Here is a 17,361-nt window from a genome sequence, read left to right as displayed (position 1 = left end):
TCTCAACCTGTAAAGTTAGGGGACTAAGTTTTAAGCAAGGCATTTAAAAAAATGTAGACTCAGAAACATGATTTGGCTTATTTTTAGCCCCAGGACAAACATAGAAATCAGAAGGGGATGATTAGGCCATGATCCCAGAGAATACACATCATTCACAGGTGGTGCCTGTATGCAGGGGCTTTTTAAGTGTCCATATGTACCTTAGCCCCTAAGAAGAGCTATTATTGGATAGTATCTATCATGCTAAGGTCCCTTCTAATTCCAAGCTGCTTTGTCTCTCACTCCTTCATAGGCAACCCCGTGAAAACCCTTTCCAGAATCTGAAGGTACTCTTGGTATCAGACCAACAGCAGAACTTCTTGGAGCTCTGGTCTGAGATCCTCATGACCGGGGGGGCAGCCTCTGTGAAACAGCACCATTCAAGTGCCCATAACAAAGGTACCTGGAGAGTGGGTGTGTTGTTACTGCTGTAAGGATGTCCTTAGACCCACAGCTGTCAGGCCTTGTGGTTTAAGTCTCAGTCCTGATGATAGAAACACCTGATGATAGGTAAGGTTAACATAAGAGAAGAAAAGTACCACCTTCAAGAGGTGAGCCAACATGAGTGAAGCAATGGGCTGTTTATGCTTCTGTGGGTGTCCAGTGGTGTATTTGCTAAAAACACTTCATAAGGTCAGCATTTAGTGATAACTTCACATTTGGTTGTGATCAGTGGCTGCTATGTTTCACACAAAGGGTTTTAGTTTGGGCAGAGTGGGCTATATTGGCACATCTGGCTTTTTAGTGGAGGGCTAAATTGAGTCTCCTTTCCTTGTTTACCTTCCCCTGCTTCCTGCAGATATTGCTTTAGGGATATTTGACGTGGTGGTGACGGACCCCTCATGCCCAGCCTCGGTGCTGAAGTGCGCTGAAGCATTGCAGCTGCCTGTGGTATCACAAGAGTGGGTGATCCAGTGCCTCATTGTTGGGGAAAGAATTGGATTCAAGCAGCATCCAAAATATAAACATGATTATATTTCTCACTAAGGATACTTGGTCTTACCGGTTTTATTCCCTGTTGTTGTGGAGACCGTGTTTTAACAAGGTTTTAAATGTGTCTTGTGTGTAATTGGATTCCTTGCATGGATCTTGTATATAGTTTTATCTGCTGGACTTTTATGATAAAATAAATGTTGAATCTCTTTGGTTGTAGTAACTGGGATTTCTTCATCCACTTCTTTGAGCTTAATCTTAGCACAAGTAGTGAGACAAACATGGTACCTTCTCTCTGGTTGTCAATAGCCTTGTTCACTCTAGGAGGACAGCTAGCCTAGGAAAATAACAAGGAGTGACTTTTAAAGTTTTCTGTGGCATCATTCTCAAAAAGTTATCCTGGGATCTCTAAAATACTTCTAAAAACTTGATTTTACAGTGGGTTCAGATTAATAGTTGTGCCAAAAGCTCAGTGAAATTCAGCACAGCTCTGTTTCCTGGCAACATGACAAAGTAAATCTCCCTTCATAGAGATGAACTCACTAAACTGACCTGTGGGCACTGTGCTCTCAGAGCTAAAAGGCAAAAGGACTGGTTGCTGTGAATGGGTAGTGACTGTAAACTTGACGGGATGATCTGCAAGGATAAACGTGAGAAACAGTGATAACACCTGGAAATGTTAGAAACTCTAGTCACAGACACAAAATTTTATTACTGTTGTCACAGATGGAGGTAGTTGTTCCTTCCGTACGCCTAGCATTAGCCCTGTTGCTATCTTCTCATTCTCTAAAACACGGATCAGAAATATTTTTCTGCCAAATAGTATTTTAGGCTTTGTGGGCCACTTACTGTGTGTGTCACAACTACTCATGTTTACCATGATGGCATGAAAGCAACCACAGACAACAGGTAAATGAACGAGAGTGGCTGTGTTCCAGTAAGCCTTTATAAACATAGGTGGCAGGCGATGGTTTGCTAACTCCTGCTTCAGAGGCAGCAGTGGAAAGGGTCATGTTTAGCTGATAATTGCAGAGAACAGGGTATAGAATATGTGGTGGAAGATGAAGCAATGAGGACCAGACTGAGCGCCTGCAAACTGAAGCCATAATGCTGCATTCTTTTTTGGTTTAAAGGAAGTTATCCAATGAACATTTATTTTTATTTACACTGATATGAGCATTAGTGGTTCCCAGTGATGGTTGGGCTCTAGTTTAGAGAACCTGTGGTTCTCCTAAAGTGGGAAATTAGACCTGCAATTTTTCAATACTTTAAATCTCACAATTTAACCTCAATTTTTTAAAGGAGCTTTTTTCTTTGTTAAAAATATTTTGAACACATTCTCAATAGCTAGAATTGCACTTTTACCAGTCTGAAATAATTGGAAGTTACTGGTAAAATTCTTCAAAGTCACAGTTTTGAAGATCCTTAAGGATGGGACATTCTCAATTTCAATTTTCAAAAGGAGGAAAGAGGATCTGTGGGGTGAGGGGAAGCCTATCTTACTTGGTGCGCTTCTTGCTCAGTGGTAACATCCAGCAATTGACCTGTTTATAAACATAATTTCTTATTCACACAAGCCACAAAATATTTAACTCTCTCTGCTGTACAGTACTTACTGCTCTGTCTCTTGCAGTTTGAACAGTAACTAGGCACACAGTAGGTGCTCAATACATGAACTTATCTGACAAATGTTCTCAGTCTGATGGGTCTTGCATAGGCAGCACAGGCAGAAGTGATGCCACATGTCCTTTGTGGGCAAGTTCCAATCTCCCCTCAGGTGAGGCAGACCCTTCCATGTGGGAATGAATGGAAGGGTTTGTGTCCATGAATGGTCAGTAATTGCTTCTAGGGCTAAAGTAGACCCACCTCAGTAGTTTGCAGACATTTGGTGAGTGGCTAGAGATTGGGATGTTGGTTTTGAGTCTTCTGTTAAAGATGGGAATGCAGTGGGACAGACTTGATATTTCAGTTTGTGAACCAGAAATTTTCACATCCCAAAACTAGAAAAAAAGGAAAACAGAACTTTCTCAAACATGCTTTTCTAAGGTTTTCTTTGTAGAAAATACAAGTCAGGGATACCTGTGATCTAGATAATGTTATCTTAAAACTCAATGTTTCTTTGACTGTTCTGCTAAAATTGCTTAGGAAAAATCTGCTTAAGGACATTTCAGAGACAGAAAGGAAAACAAGGACATGCTTTTTAAAATGGGACAGACATCTGAGAGAAGCCAACGGCTGAATCTCACTATTAGATTTAAAAAGTTCAGAGTTAGAAGGGGCCATCCCCTCCTTTCAGAGACAGAAGCTGTGGACCTGCCAGGCAGGGCAGGGTGTCTGTGGCTCCACAACTAGTTAAGGTCCAAACTGGGAACTGAAGCCGCGCTGCCTCCCCGCACAGTAAAAACAACCTAGGGGAGAACTTAAAACCCATCTCAGCCTCAGGAGTTTCGTATCTTACTATGATGATGACTTTTACTGGAAAATAATCAATTAAAATTATTAAAGATGATCAAACATGGCCCTTTATCTCTCTGAGCCTTTGTTTCCTTGTTTATAAAATCAGGGTATGTGGACTAGATAATGGCTAAAATCTGCTTCTAGCTTTGGAATTCTACAACTCGTTTTTATAAAAGCCACACACACAGTCCAGTGATTTCCCCAAGGATTGTTCCTACCTCCCCAGAGTTCCACCAGCCTGGGTGTAATATTTGTTATAATCTAGTCGTAACAGCAGCTGAGCCAAATCTGAGTTGATTTGATGATTCCGAACACTGGAGAGAATCTTGAATAGGAGTGAAGACTGGCGGCTAAAACCCTGCAGAGAGAAGGACTCAAGCTGTCGTTTTTCTTGACTCACCAACTATCCACGTGGAGACATGGGAAGGGGGTGTTCCTTGGAAAAGCCTTGCTCAAAATTCTACAGCACCACCTGGTCTGCCCACTTTCCCATTTCTACTGGCTCCTAGAAGGACTTCTTAGTACCAAGTCTATAGAATGCAAGACTTCCTACATGTAGTACTCTCATTCTCAGTAGGAATTTAGCAACTGGTGTCAAATTAATGTATTGTCAGGTACTGGGTTTGGGGAGAGTCTGTGCATTTTTGTTACAGGAGATACTTGTAATCTCAATGAGATGGGGTTAGTTTAAGGAAGGAGGCTGGATATGTGAAAGTGAGAGCAAAGCCAATTCGTATTTGGTGGGCTGAATAAGCTATTCGGGGCTGAACTATATTTGAACACTGAGGCGTCAACATAATTATCTGCTTCAAAATCAACTGATACCAGTATTTTAAATTTGTATCTTGTTATTTCTGTGTGTAAATACTGAGGAAATGTTTTATTACCTCAGAGGGAAAGATACAGTTCCCCACTGGGAAAACCACCTGTACCCTTTGGGCAGGGCTGCACACTTGCACTGGCCAGGCAAACTCACCTTCACCAGGATGCTCAGCTGGGCAGCCCCACGCTCATCCAGTGGGCCCAGATTCTGACTGACCAAAGAGCAAAAGCTGTGACAGAGATCCAGGATTTCATTCAGGCAGTGAAACACCTACCCGGGAAATAAGAGCTGGCATTAGGAAAAAGATCTGTGAAATTAAAGATTTGGGAAAATAAGAGCTAACTTATTCTCATGCTCCCGTATATCTGACCTCAGGAGAGACAATGCCACGTGCAAGTCTTGCCAACCCTTCCAAATGCAACACGTGTAAAAGAAGCCCTCCCCTTCCTGGCAAAGAAGCCGTTGTACGCTTAGTCACCCCTGCACAAAATCTCCACTCTAGCCGCATTACACTAATCACCATTTCTTGGACCCACTGTGTGTGCTCCTGCCTTGAGCTTTGCTTTCAGTGTTGTTCCCTTGTGCCACCATAGCCTTTAGTGACCTAATTCTTTCTCCTCTATATTACCTATACTATTCACCTGGCATTTGTTCACCGCACCTGTGTTGTTACTGATTTGTATGTGTATGTATGTCCTGTTTCTCCAACTAGATTGTGAGCTCCTTAAGGGCAGAGCCATGACTTATACCTCTTTGTATCCCCAGTGCCTTGCATACAGTAAGCACTCTAATAAATATTTAGTGGTGACCACCTGCTCTGAGATTCTGCTTTTACCTATGGATGCACTCATGGCAAACAGACACCCCTGCCACAGTGGTTCTTGGTTGTTTTCAATTCACTGAACCCTTTGGAGTGGTGTTTATATAACTCACTCCTCCTCAGTGCAGCAAACAATAGTCCAAATACCAGAACCAAAGAGAAGTTTGTAGCACTTGTGCTGTGCACAACTGCGGAATGACAGCGCACATCAGAGATGAAGTGTAACTGTTACAGTAGACACTACAGGGGGTCATTTTAATCTCATTTTGTATCCTGGAATTGGAATCAGCTTGTGAGCTTGAAAAAATACTGCTACCTGGGTCCCACTCCAGGGACTCTCATTTAAGTGCTCTGGGTCCTAGATTTTTTAAGCCTCCCAGATGATTTCCCCGTGGACCCAGAGTTGAGGGTAACTCCCTGAAGGAGATACACATACATACATATGTGTAATATATATACACACACACACATTGAGAGAAACACTATTCCAGTTGAAAACTGAAAGACCAACGTTCAAACAACTGGTTGAGCCTTATCCGAAAGATTGCTAGGAAAGTTAGTTCCACATGCAAATTTTTGTTGGTCTTTCTATGGTGTGAGAAAGGTTTTTAAAATTTCTTGAAATCCTTCCTTCTGAGGGTTTAAGCACATAATTCTTTCATCTACAGTTAGCTGTTCGCCACATCCTGTGATACATTTCAGAAATTCAAAAACATTTATATTCCCTTTTGTTTTACTTCATAAGTTGTTAAAAATGTCTCAAAACAGAGTGAACAGTTACTTAATGATAGTTCCATATCCTGGCAGCTCTAAGGGAATAGGCTAGAAGCAGTCTGAGGAAACCAACAAGTCCTACTTACTGGTTTCAACAAGATAAAGGACTGCGCCAGCAAATTACTCAGGAAGTGGTCGTGAGCCAATCGTATGCTTTCAAAGTCTCGTGTAGAGTTGATTTGATGAAGCAGCTGTGAGAACTGAGACTCCAGCACATCTACCTGATAGATAGTTACACAAAGAATTTTAGCACCTTGCATATTCTGAGCACTCAAGGACAGCCTGACAGGATGACATATGGTAGAAATTCTTTACCTACTACCAAGCAAGCCACTTTAAGGCTGACCAAAGATACCCTTATAGACCTAGCATTGTATAAAGTTATTTGCCTAATTCTTTTTTTTTTTTTAAGATTTTATTTATTTATCTTTAGAGGGGAAGGAGAGAGGAAGAGAAACATCAATGTATGGTTGCCTTTCATGCATCCCCTGCTGGGAGTTGGCCTGCAGGGAACTGACCTGCAACCCAGGCATGTGCCCTGACGGAATTGAACCGCGATCCTCTGGTTCGCAGGCCTGTGCTCAATCCACTGAGCTACACCAGCCAGGACTATTTGTCTAATTCTTAACAGCCTCCAATGTCTTAGCAGATACAGCATCCCACTCCCTGCCCTAACCCAATCCCTTCATGCCACATCCCCTCCACTGACTGACTTGGTTAAGTCCTATAGGATTCTAGAAGCTACAGCAAACTATAAAAATGAGGGTCAAAGCCCTAGCTGGTAGCTCAGTTGGTTAGAGCATTGTCCTAATAGGCCAAGGCTGCAGGTTTGACTTCCTGTCCGGGCACATACAAGAAACAACCAGTGAATGTACAAGTGGAGCAATAATATTCCTCTCTCTCTAAAATCAATCAATAAAAAATCATTTTAAAAAGGGTCAAGTCAACAATAATTAAATACTGTACTGCTGATAAGGACCCTCCCTCTTCCTCCATTATTTATTTTCATTTTCCTCTAAAACACCTCCAAGAAACATGCCTAGTGATATAATCCACGAGTTTTCTCAAACCCCCAGTGTTTCACCAAGTGCAGGATTGAAGTCCCTCTTCAATGACTCCTGCCTGTGTCCTGGACTTCTATTCATACCCCTTCCTTCTACTCATCTGCCCGCACAGACCTGGAGGTAGTATTGAAGATTATCCACCAAGAATGCCATATGGTTTCTTAGGCGCCACTTGACTGCATCCGTCTGGTTGGACTTGAGATGTTTGCGTTGCATCTGGAGGGCCCAGCAGTGCTGCAGTTCAGCTTGTACCCGGCGCACACTCAGTAGGTACTTGAAAACAACATTGTACCTGGGACAGAAACATCAGGCTATGCAAGATAAAAATTTCACTCCCTGCTCCCATCCATTTGACAGACCCTAGGACTTTGTGCCACTAGCCCCTCCTCAAAAAGGCAGGAAGTTAGTAAGAATGGTTAGACATGTAAAGAGATAAAACTGGTTTATTTATATGATGGACTATTACATAGCCATCTATTTGACTTCAGCTGTACAACCCAACAAAATGACTCCCAGTAATATCATTCTGCATAAAAAAGATAAATCTTAAAAGATCACATATAGTCCCATAGCCTTCTCATAGTGCTTAAAACAACTAAATAGAAAAAAGTATACTTTTGGGAAATATATACTTTGGGGGAATATATATAAAGATGTTATAAAAATATATATCTATAGCCCTGGTTGGTGTGGCTCAGTGGATTGAGTGCCAGACTGAGAAGCAAAGGGGCACTGGTTTCATTCCTAGTCAGGGCACATGGCTGGGTTGTGGCCCAGGTCAGCAGTGGCGGGGGGCACGTGATAGAAAACCACACACTGATGTTTCTGTCCCTCTCTTTCTCCCCCCCTTCCCCTGTCTCTAAAAATAAAATCTTTAAATATATATATTTTTACATATTACATATATTTTATATATATATAAAAACATGGAATTTAGGATACTGGTCCCTTTGGGATGTGGGAGGCAAAAGGGCAGAACTGGGAAGGTCCACATAGGTAGATGGACATTATTGTCACTGTTGTAGTTTTTGTGCTGGGAAGTAGTAGTATGGCGTGTGTGTGTGTGTGTGTTTAGAAGGAAAGGAGAGTCTTATGGGAAAGGACCCATAAGAATTATGTTAGGAACCAAGGATTTCTGTTAATCTGATTTTGTGTCCATGAAGCCCAAAGAGAAAATAAAATTGAGGGCTCCTTTCACTGAGATCCCCTCACAGGAAACTCAGGGGCCAGTTGCTGAATGTTGAGGCCTGTACTAAAAAGACACATGGGAAGCGCAGCTGATTCCTGGTAGAACGTGCTTTTTAAAAATTGCCTATTTTTGCCAAGATGGAGGCATAGGTGGAAACACTGTGCCTTCTCCCACAACCAAGTTTGAATACAACAAAGGTTTGGAGAACAAAGAAAGAGCCAAAGAACAGAAAATTGAATAATACAGAAGTCCGACAACAACTAACCGTTCAACCAGGACAGTAAGGGGCGGAGCCAGCAGCGGAGCAGGGTCGGGCAGGAAAGATCCCCCGACCTAGGCGCGCAGACCCAGTCAGGGTGTGGGGCAGACTGACCGCGGTAGCACATTCACACACAGTGAGACGGACCACACAGGCCCCAGAGGGCAAACCCAGTGGTGGAGGGCTGATGGCAGTGGCACACTCGCGTGCAGTGGGATGAAACTCGCGGGCCCTGGTGACGGTGGCAGCTGCGGTGGGAGGCGGAAGACGGGACGCCATTGCTCCTCTTTGACCCCGCCCCCACATATACAGTGTCACAACCCAGCGACTTAGTTGCCCTGCTCTGGTGAACACCTAGGGCTCCGATCCTGCTACCGAACAGGCACGAACAGCCCAAAAGATGGCACAAGAAGAACTCAGAGTTTCAGAGCCAATAACTCTAAGCGACCGACAAATTGCCAGCCTCTCAGAAGCACAATTCAAAACACTGTTTATCAGGATGCTCACAGAACTGGTGGATTATAGTCACAAATTAGAGGAACATATGAAGGCTAAACTAATTGAAATGAAGGGAGATGCACAGGAAACCAATAGCGATGGAAAGGAAACTGGGACTCAAATCAATGGAATGGACCAGAAGGAAGAATGAAACATCCAACCAGAAAGGAATGAAGAAATGAGAATTCAAAAAAATGAGGAGAGGCTTAGGAACCTCCAGGACATCTTTAAACGTTCCAACATCTGCATTATAGGGGTACCAGAAGGGGGAGAGGAAGAGCAACAAGTGGAAAACTTATTTGAACAAATAATAAAGGAGAACTTCCCCAATCTGGCAAAGGAAATAGACTTCCAGGAAATCCAGGAAGCTCAGAGAGTCCCAAAGAAGTTGGACCCAAGAAGGAACACACCAAGGCACATCGTCATTACATTAGCCAAGACTAAAATGAAGGAGAGAATCCTAGAAGCAGTAAGAGATAAGGGGACAGTCACATACAAAGGAGTTCCCATCAGACTGTCAGCAGATTTCTCAAAAGAGACCTTACAGGCAAGAAGGCTCTGGAAAGAAGTATTCCAAGTCATGAAATCCAAAGACCCACATCCAAGATTGCTTTATCCAACAAAACTTTCATTTAGAATGGAAGGACAGATAAAGGGCTTCTCATATAAGGTCAAGTTCAAGGAGTTCATCATCACCAAGCCCTTATTATATGAAATGCTAAAGGGACTTATATAAGAAAAAGTATGAAAAATATGAACAGTGAAAGGACAGCAAACTCACAGTTATTAACAACCACACCTGAAACAAAAGCAAACCAAGAGGACAGCTAGATCAGGAGTGGAACCATAGAAATGAAGAACACATGGAGGGTTAGCAACAGGGGAGTGGGAGGAGGAGAAGTGGGGAGAAGGTACAGAAAATAGGTAGACAGTAGGTAGAAAATAGATAGGGGGGAGGGCGAGAATAGTGGGGGAAATATAGAATCTAAAGAACTTGAGACACGTGGTTATAAACTAAGGGGGGAGAATGGTGGGGGAGGGAGTTTTTGGGTGGAGCGGAATGAAGGGGGGAATAGAACTGTAATGGTATAATCAATAAAAAATATAAAAAAATAAAAAATTGCCTATTTTCAAGAAAAGTTTTCCTTATTTATTTGTAGAGAGAAGGGAAGGGAGAAAGAGAAGGAGAGAAACACCAATGTAGAAACAGCAATTGCTGTGAGAGAAATAGCAATTGGTTGCCCCTTGCATCCACCCCAACTGGGGACTGTCCCACAATGCAGGCATGTGCTCGGACAGGGAATTTAACCAGCGACCTTCACTTTGTGGGACAACACCCAACCACTGAGCTTCACAGGTCAGGGCTAAAAATGATCTATTATTAATGGAACAACATACTGAAAATAGTATGCCTTGTTTGGATTCTGATTTGAATAAACCCAACTGTTTATTTATTTATTTAGATTAGAGAGAGAGAGAGAAACAGCGATTTGTAGCTCCACTTATGTATGCATTCATTGGTTGATTCTTGTATGTGCCCCTGACTGGGTATCGATTCTGCAACCTTGGTGTATTAGGATGACATTCTAACTGACCTACACAGCCAGGGCAAAAAAAGACTTTCAGATAACTGGGGAAATTTCAATGTGGACTGGATAGCGGATAATAAGGAATTATTAATTTTATTGGGCACAATAATGGCATTGTAGTTATGTTAAAAAAAACAAGCCTTTTTGAATGGCATAGTGATGGAGTGAAATGACACATCTGGGATTGCTTATAGGCTCTAGCAAATAGATAGATAGATAAATTAATTTATAAAACAAGCCAGTGCCATAATATTGCTGGTTACTGAAGCTGGATAGTACCTACATGGAAGTTCATTATAGGCTATACTTCTGTTTATATTTGGAAATTTTCATAATAGAAAGTTAAAAATACTTCTGAGTTTGATTTCTTGAAGCATATTAAGAGCAGCATATCAAGTGAAGAGATGAGTGCACTGTTAGGGCTGTGGGCTCTGAACCTGCCACAGAATCTTCTCCCTGAAACAAGCCCTATCTTTCCTAGTTTATGCCTAGTCTCTCATATCCTAAGGTTCTCTCTCCTCAAAAGTAAAGGGGGGTGTGAAAAGGGAGAGGGAGGATTAAGAGAAGCCCTTTGGCTTGTTTCCCCCTTCTCAATTCCTTTAGCCTAAGCATAACAGCTCCCATCCAGGGACCAGGCCAGGGGCCAGTGCCAGAACCTGTACAAGGACTTGGGACATTCCCAAAATGGCTTGGGGATGGATTTCAGAGGCCACTAGCAGCCAAGTATACTTCTCCTGCTTCTTTTCTCTAGAGCCCTAGTTTCCCTCTGGTTTAGGGCCATTAGGTCCTGATGGGGTTGGGCAACAGCACTTGGCAGGCTCCCAGAGTAAAGACCGAGGCTGATCCAAGAGTCTTAGCACATTGGTGTAACGCTCTTTACTTCACCCAGTTTGGCTGCCCCCATTGCCTCTCCCTGAGGATAAGAAGGTGATCTTCTCCCCAGCAGCTAAAGTCCACAACAAACACTGAAGCCTAGAAAGTGTCCTCAAATATATAAAGAAATTAGAAAAGTTGGGGAGGAACTTTGTCAGTCTGATAGAACTATGAAAGGCCAGGCTCAATGTGGTAGAGAATGCATGTCCCAGGGGTCACAAGCTGGCAGCCTGAACTGCTTGTTATTTTGCCATTAAAACCAAACCAAACCAAACCAAAACCTCTCTCCTGCTTTTAAGGGTTTGAACCTCTCATTTATTCCAGTGTCCACCACTCTACTGTCTCACGTCTGTGGCTTCACTTGTTAATTAATGTTTTCTGTCCAGCTCCTGAAAGCATTTGAGTTTCAAACCTCTGATTTACAGACTATTGAAAAGCTATTCTGGTGGCTGTTTTCCCACCAATTCTGTTCCTGTTTTCTTCGCTGGGAAGTAAGGTGTATCATATTTACCTGTGGAAAACTCAGAAATACTCACTTTTCCAGGACAGCAGGGGTGAAGAGAATGTGCAGTGGCCACTGCACTTTGTAGGAAAGACCTAGGGCTGCCCAGCCTGAAGCAGGGGCTTCCCGAGGAGAAGTTTCCCGAGAAGGACATTCTCTGGCCTGAGTAGCATCTGTCAAGAAGAGAAGGAAGGGTGTCTAGATTAGACTGTACTAAACTTGAACCAGAGCTTCAACAGTTGAACGGCATTCATGATATGAACACTCACTCAGCCTACAGTGTCAGAGCATAAAGGGGACCGAAAGGAGATTTAGAGAGGCAAGGAAATGTCTGTGTGAAGTTCTCTCAGGTGTTCTAGAGATTTTTTTTTCAGCCTTAAAGTTTAGTGGCTTGACATAAACAGACAATTCCAGTGACATGACAAAAACAAAAACCACAGCCTGGGCAGCTCACTCAGCCTCTCTGGACTTCCTTCCCTTTTCTTCCATATAAAGTTTGGGCTAGCCAGTTTCTAAGGTCCAAAATGATATGGTTTCTGTGAAGGTGGATGGAAGCAGAAATAGGAAAACAGATGATGATCAACAGGAGCAGAAAGATGCAAGAAAGAAGGCAAACCTTTATGCTCCTTTCCATGGTACTCAATTGTCAAGTGCAACAGAGGAAGGAGATTGTCATCATCTAGCAACACCTTGTGTGCTGACTGTTGGAAGGCCACGTTCACATCTGCAAGAAGGAACACACAGGTTGACAAGAATGCTTAGCTACAGAACGCATCCTGCCTTCCACCTCTCCCCAGCCTGCCTAACACAATAGGATGCAGTAGACGGTTGCTTTTATCTGACTAGCATGTGCTCCTCCTTGATTTTCCCTGGAGAATCACCCCTGCCCAGTACAGTCCATGTAGTTGACAATATCTGGTCCTATAGGTTGGCAGGTGACTCAGGCATGATCAAATGGAATGTAATACTCTACCCTGAGTTTTGTTTAGGGCTATGAACGTAACCCAAGCCAGGCCAATTAAGAGGCTCTATTCAGACTGAAAGAGTACAGTTTTTTAATGTGTGTATGTGAGAGAGAGATAAACAGGGACTTGGCAAAAGCATGTGAGCTTTGTTGGAGGCCATCTGCCACCATATGGAACAGGTTGGAGAAGAAAGGCAATGGTAAAGATGGAATGACACCAAGTCCTCACGGTGTCATGGGAGCCACTGGATCAAACTCTGATCTTTTCAGTTATAAGAATCAATAAATTATTTTCCCCTTTGTTTAAGTGAGTTTGAAATGGGTTTTCTGATATTTGCAACCAAAAATGTCCTGTGTTAGTATAGTAGATATCTATTGTTTTCATGTTCATGGTATCTGCCTGCTGGGTAAATATTACACCTATTGTTTTATAGAGCCAGAAAAATAGTAATGCTGTCTTCACTCCCCTCCCCCCATTTTCTTCCCTTTTTTTTACTCTCATCCTCACCTAACTCCCATCATGTAGTTTCAGTGGGAATGCCTGACAGGATGACATATGTAGAAATTCTTTACCTACTACCAAGCCACTTTAAGGCTGACCAAAGACACCCTTATAGACCTAGCAGAATTTAGTTCTGAGCTTTCTGTTCTGTTCCATTGTCCTCTGTGTCTGGTCCTCTGTGTCTGTTTTTATGCCAGTACCATACTTTTTAAATTACTGCAACTTCATAATATAGTTTGAAATTCAAACCTATGCTGCCTATGGCTATGTTCTTCTTTGTGAGAATTGCTGGTCATTCTGACATTCCCACTGGTCAAAGGTAAACACTTTACGGAAGCAGGCACACCTTACTGTCTACCCTCTTTGATCCGGGAATGGGTATATGATCTGGACTAGGCTAATCAAAACCCTTTCCTTGACATCTTTTAATTTGCTACCAGGGAGACCAGGTATGGCTCCTCCAGTAGACAGTGTGAGGCATGATCCTAGGAGCAAATGGCCATGTTTCCAGATGGGAATGAAAGGTCATCAAAGAGTATACAAGAGGCACAGAAAAGATATGGTAAGACAGAATCCTAGCAGAATTGAAGCCCCTACTCAGCTGTTCTGAGGCCCAGCTATTCCCCATCCCCGTAGAGTTAGGAATATAATAGCAAATATATTCCCTTTTCTATCTAGGTTAGTGCAGATGAAGCATCCATCATCACAACCTAAAGAATTTTAATACAGTAAGCGGCAATAAGTTCCAGTATGTCCCAGAAAGAGTCTAGGGCTGTAATCTGATGAGATAAAATACCTGGTTTAAAGGCCTGTACCAACTCTTCCAGGAAAGGCCATAGTCAAGAGGCCACTCCCAGTGACCTCAGTGTGAAACTGACCTGAAAGGCTTTCCTTCTTTGGAAACACTGCTCTGTAACTCACCAGCCTGCTCTGATGTGGAGCAAGCCTAAGTGGTCCAGGAGCAGCCAAGAAACACCCTACACATTGAGTAAGTGGATAATTCTCAGGCCCACAGGCAATTACCATGTTCCGTTACTGCAGTGGGTGGTGTTTTTAACATGTGTTGAGCTGTGTCAATGAAGGCCTGAAACAGTTCTCCACGTCCCAGAAGGTAAAAGTCTTTAATGATCTGCAGAAAGAATTTCAATTTACAACTTGGTAATCTAGCAGGGCCACGAGCTTACTGGAATTACACATATAATTTCCAAATCTCATCAGTTTGAGCTAATTTACAAAAGGAAATAGGCTTTTGGCATTTCAAAGGGGCAAGCTTGGCAATCCCTCACAGCAAGATGTCTGGTATGTCTTTGTTATCATTTATTCAGTGAAAACACAGTTATATTATGCCAGAAGAAAGTTAACACCTAAAGTTTCATACTGTAGTAAATCTGTAGGATTAGGTGGAGTTGGCACACTTGGCTGAGGACGACGTATCAGGTACTCGAGAAATCTGGGTATAGGCAACCTGTTTTAGGAGAGGTTAGAGAATGAAGTCATTGCCCACCAGCGAGCGTCACTTTGATTACCTTCAGCTGACCCAGTAAATCTGATTCTTCCACCATCAGTTTCCAGAGATGCTGTGAAAAGAACCAACAATAGAGATAAAATTTCATTACAATGAAAATTTCTGTAAAAAAAATGGTTTTTCCCAAATCCAGCAATGTATTGAGAAAAGAATATAAACCGTGACCAAGTTGGGTTAAACCCAGGCATGAAAGGGTAGTTTAAAGTAAACAATATACATGAGATGGGAATATTCTGAAATTAAATAGTGATGATTATGCAACATTGTGAATACACTAAAAATCACCATATACTACTTTTAAATGGCTCAAATGGTGTTATGTGAATTTTATCTCAAAAATTAAAAATTTAAATATAAGTGTAATTTAATACAGATCAAAAAGTAAAAACCATGTGATTACATCAATAGATGCAGAAAAAGCATTTGATAAAAAGTCAACATACATTCATGATTTTAGAAAAAAACAAAGAATAGAAGAAATTTATTCTTAGAATGTGTATATACCAGAAACCCACAGCAGACAACCTATTTTATGGTGAAACTTAAGAAGTTCTTTTAAAGTCACTCAAAATTATATTAAATACTTTGCCAAAGCAGTAAGATAAGGAAAAATATGTATTACTGGAAAGGAAGAAATAAAACTTTTTATTAACAGATGATATCTGCATAGGAAGTCTGAGAGAACTAATACACAGATTATTAAAACTAGTAAGAGAATTCAGCGAGGTGTTGAGGATTAATATACAGAAATCAACTGCCTAACCATTACCAGTATCGAAGACAAAATCGTGACAAGAGTTTGTTCAGTGAAGTGATTAACACTGATTCAGGGTATGCAGAATCCCTGGCACTCATCCCTTCCTCTCTCTTACTGGAACTGACATAGATTAAGAACTGGTTGTTGGCCCTTCTCTAATGCACACTAATAGGCATAGTAGCTGACATCCCCTGGGGAAATACAAGCACACAGGTCAAAATAACTAGATGTGTGAAAGGTAAAAGAAATACAACAGACTAAGTAAGACACACCATGTGAAGTAAAAGTTTTAGAACAGAGTGGATCTATAGTGTGTCACCCATATGTCCCCTGTAAGACTGAGGTATTCATTACCCCAGCTATTGGGAGTATTGCCTGATGTTAGGCCTCCAGAAACTGCCTTTGGCTAAAGGCAGCTTCCTTAACAATGGTTCTTCTCCCTGAGGAGAGTCCACATCCAATATTTGATCCAATATTTGAAAAGAATATAAACCGTGACCAAGTTGGGTTAAACCCAGGCATGAAAGGGTAGTTTAAAGTAAACAATATACATGAGATGGGAATATTCTGAAATTAAATAGTGATGATTATGCAACATTGTGAATACACTAAAAATCACCATATACTACTTTTAAATGGCTCAAATGGTGTTATGTGAATTTTATCTCAAAAATTAAAAATTTAAATATAAGTGTAATTTAATACAGATCAAAAAGTAAAAACCATTTGATTACATCAATAGATGCAGAAAAAGCATTTGATAAAAAGTCAACATACATTCATGATGTACAATGGCACAGCCCTCGATCCTCAATTTGGGACACCTCTGAAGGGCCGTTCTAGCTTCAGAACTCAGCATGGGATTGGCCAAAGCTTCTGTTGCAACTACATCACAGTTTACCTTCTCTCTCTGCTCAATCCCATTTCCCTTACTCCTTCCTACCAAATTTTAGTCTCAGAATCTGTTTCCTGGGAAATCTGACCTAAGAAAAAAATCAAAAATTTTAAATATTCTTGATAAACAAACTTAAAGAGGTACAGATAGTAGCAATATAAATACACAAAAGATAATAAAAAAACAAGTTGCTAGAACAACTGGATATCCACATGCAAAAAATTAAAAGTTGATTCATACCTTACACCACATAACAAAGATTAAATAAAAATAATCACGAACCTAACAGTAAAACTGAAAACTACATATTTTTTAGAGGAAAACAAAGGAGAAAATCTTTTTGACCTTGGTGACTTTTGTGACCTTTGTAAGCAATGGTTTCTTAGGTACAATGCCAAGCGCAAGCACCATAAAAGAATAAAAATTGATAAAATGGATTTAATAAAAATTAACTTCTGCTTTTTGAAAGACAGTGTTAAGAAAATGAAAAATCTTCATCGACTGGGAGAAAATATTTGTAAGTCCCATATAAAGGGCTTATAATTAGAATACAGAATTCTTGAAACCCAACAGTAAGAAAACAAAACAGAAGCAATAAAACTGGATGAAAGATTTAAACAGACACTTCGCCAAAGAAGATACATGGATGGCAAATAAGCATATTAAAAAAAAAACACCATTAGTCATCAGGGGAATGAAAATTAAAACTACAATGAAGGAGAGGACTTCCGCCAAGATGGAGGCATAGGTGGAAACACTGTGCCTTCTCCCACAACCAAGTTTGAATACAACAAAGGTTTGGAGAAACAAAGACACAACCAAAGGACAGAAAATTGAATTATACGGAAGTCCGACTACATCTAACCGTTCAACGGGGACGGTAAGAGGGGCGGAGCCA

The 17,361-nt window shown here is 41.4% G+C and overlaps 2 protein-coding genes across 7 annotated transcripts in view; one reads left to right on the top strand and one right to left on the bottom strand.

Moving 5' to 3' along the window:
* The window catches only part of TP53BP1 (tumor protein p53 binding protein 1), an 88,619-nt gene extending 85,636 nt beyond the window's left edge, over nucleotides 1-2,983 (top strand). For all 4 annotated transcript variants that reach the window (XM_037054455.1, XM_037054454.1, XM_037054453.1 and 1 more), the window contains 2 exons: nucleotides 293-438; nucleotides 839-2,983. In XM_037054455.1, the coding sequence (XP_036910350.1) occupies nucleotides 293-438; nucleotides 839-1,026 (334 nt within the window). In that variant the 3' untranslated portion in view covers nucleotides 1,027-2,983. The remainder of the gene's footprint in view (nucleotides 1-292; nucleotides 439-838) is intronic.
* Nucleotides 2,091-17,361, bottom strand: part of TUBGCP4 (tubulin gamma complex component 4) — a 40,001-nt gene continuing 24,730 nt past the window's right edge. For all 3 annotated transcript variants that reach the window (XM_037054463.1, XM_037054464.1, XM_037054465.1), the window contains 9 exons: nucleotides 14,813-14,863; nucleotides 14,310-14,415; nucleotides 12,437-12,544; nucleotides 11,855-11,993; nucleotides 7,025-7,202; nucleotides 5,933-6,067; nucleotides 4,406-4,522; nucleotides 3,648-3,787; nucleotides 2,091-2,972 (listed from right to left, as the gene is read on the bottom strand). In XM_037054463.1, the coding sequence (XP_036910358.1) occupies nucleotides 2,960-2,972; nucleotides 3,648-3,787; nucleotides 4,406-4,522; nucleotides 5,933-6,067; nucleotides 7,025-7,202; nucleotides 11,855-11,993; nucleotides 12,437-12,544; nucleotides 14,310-14,415; nucleotides 14,813-14,863 (987 nt within the window). In that variant the 3' untranslated portion in view covers nucleotides 2,091-2,959. The remainder of the gene's footprint in view (nucleotides 2,973-3,647; nucleotides 3,788-4,405; nucleotides 4,523-5,932; nucleotides 6,068-7,024; nucleotides 7,203-11,854; nucleotides 11,994-12,436; nucleotides 12,545-14,309; nucleotides 14,416-14,812; nucleotides 14,864-17,361) is intronic.

Source organism: Sturnira hondurensis, unplaced genomic scaffold, assembly GCF_014824575.4.
Source record: "Sturnira hondurensis isolate 20B ecotype Veracruz unplaced genomic scaffold, ASM1482457v3 Scaffold0008196, whole genome shotgun sequence".
NCBI classification, from domain to species: Eukaryota; Metazoa; Chordata; class Mammalia; order Chiroptera; family Phyllostomidae; genus Sturnira; species Sturnira hondurensis.
Note: the sequence above shows the minus strand (reverse complement) of the source record. Positions and strands in the feature narration are given on the sequence as shown.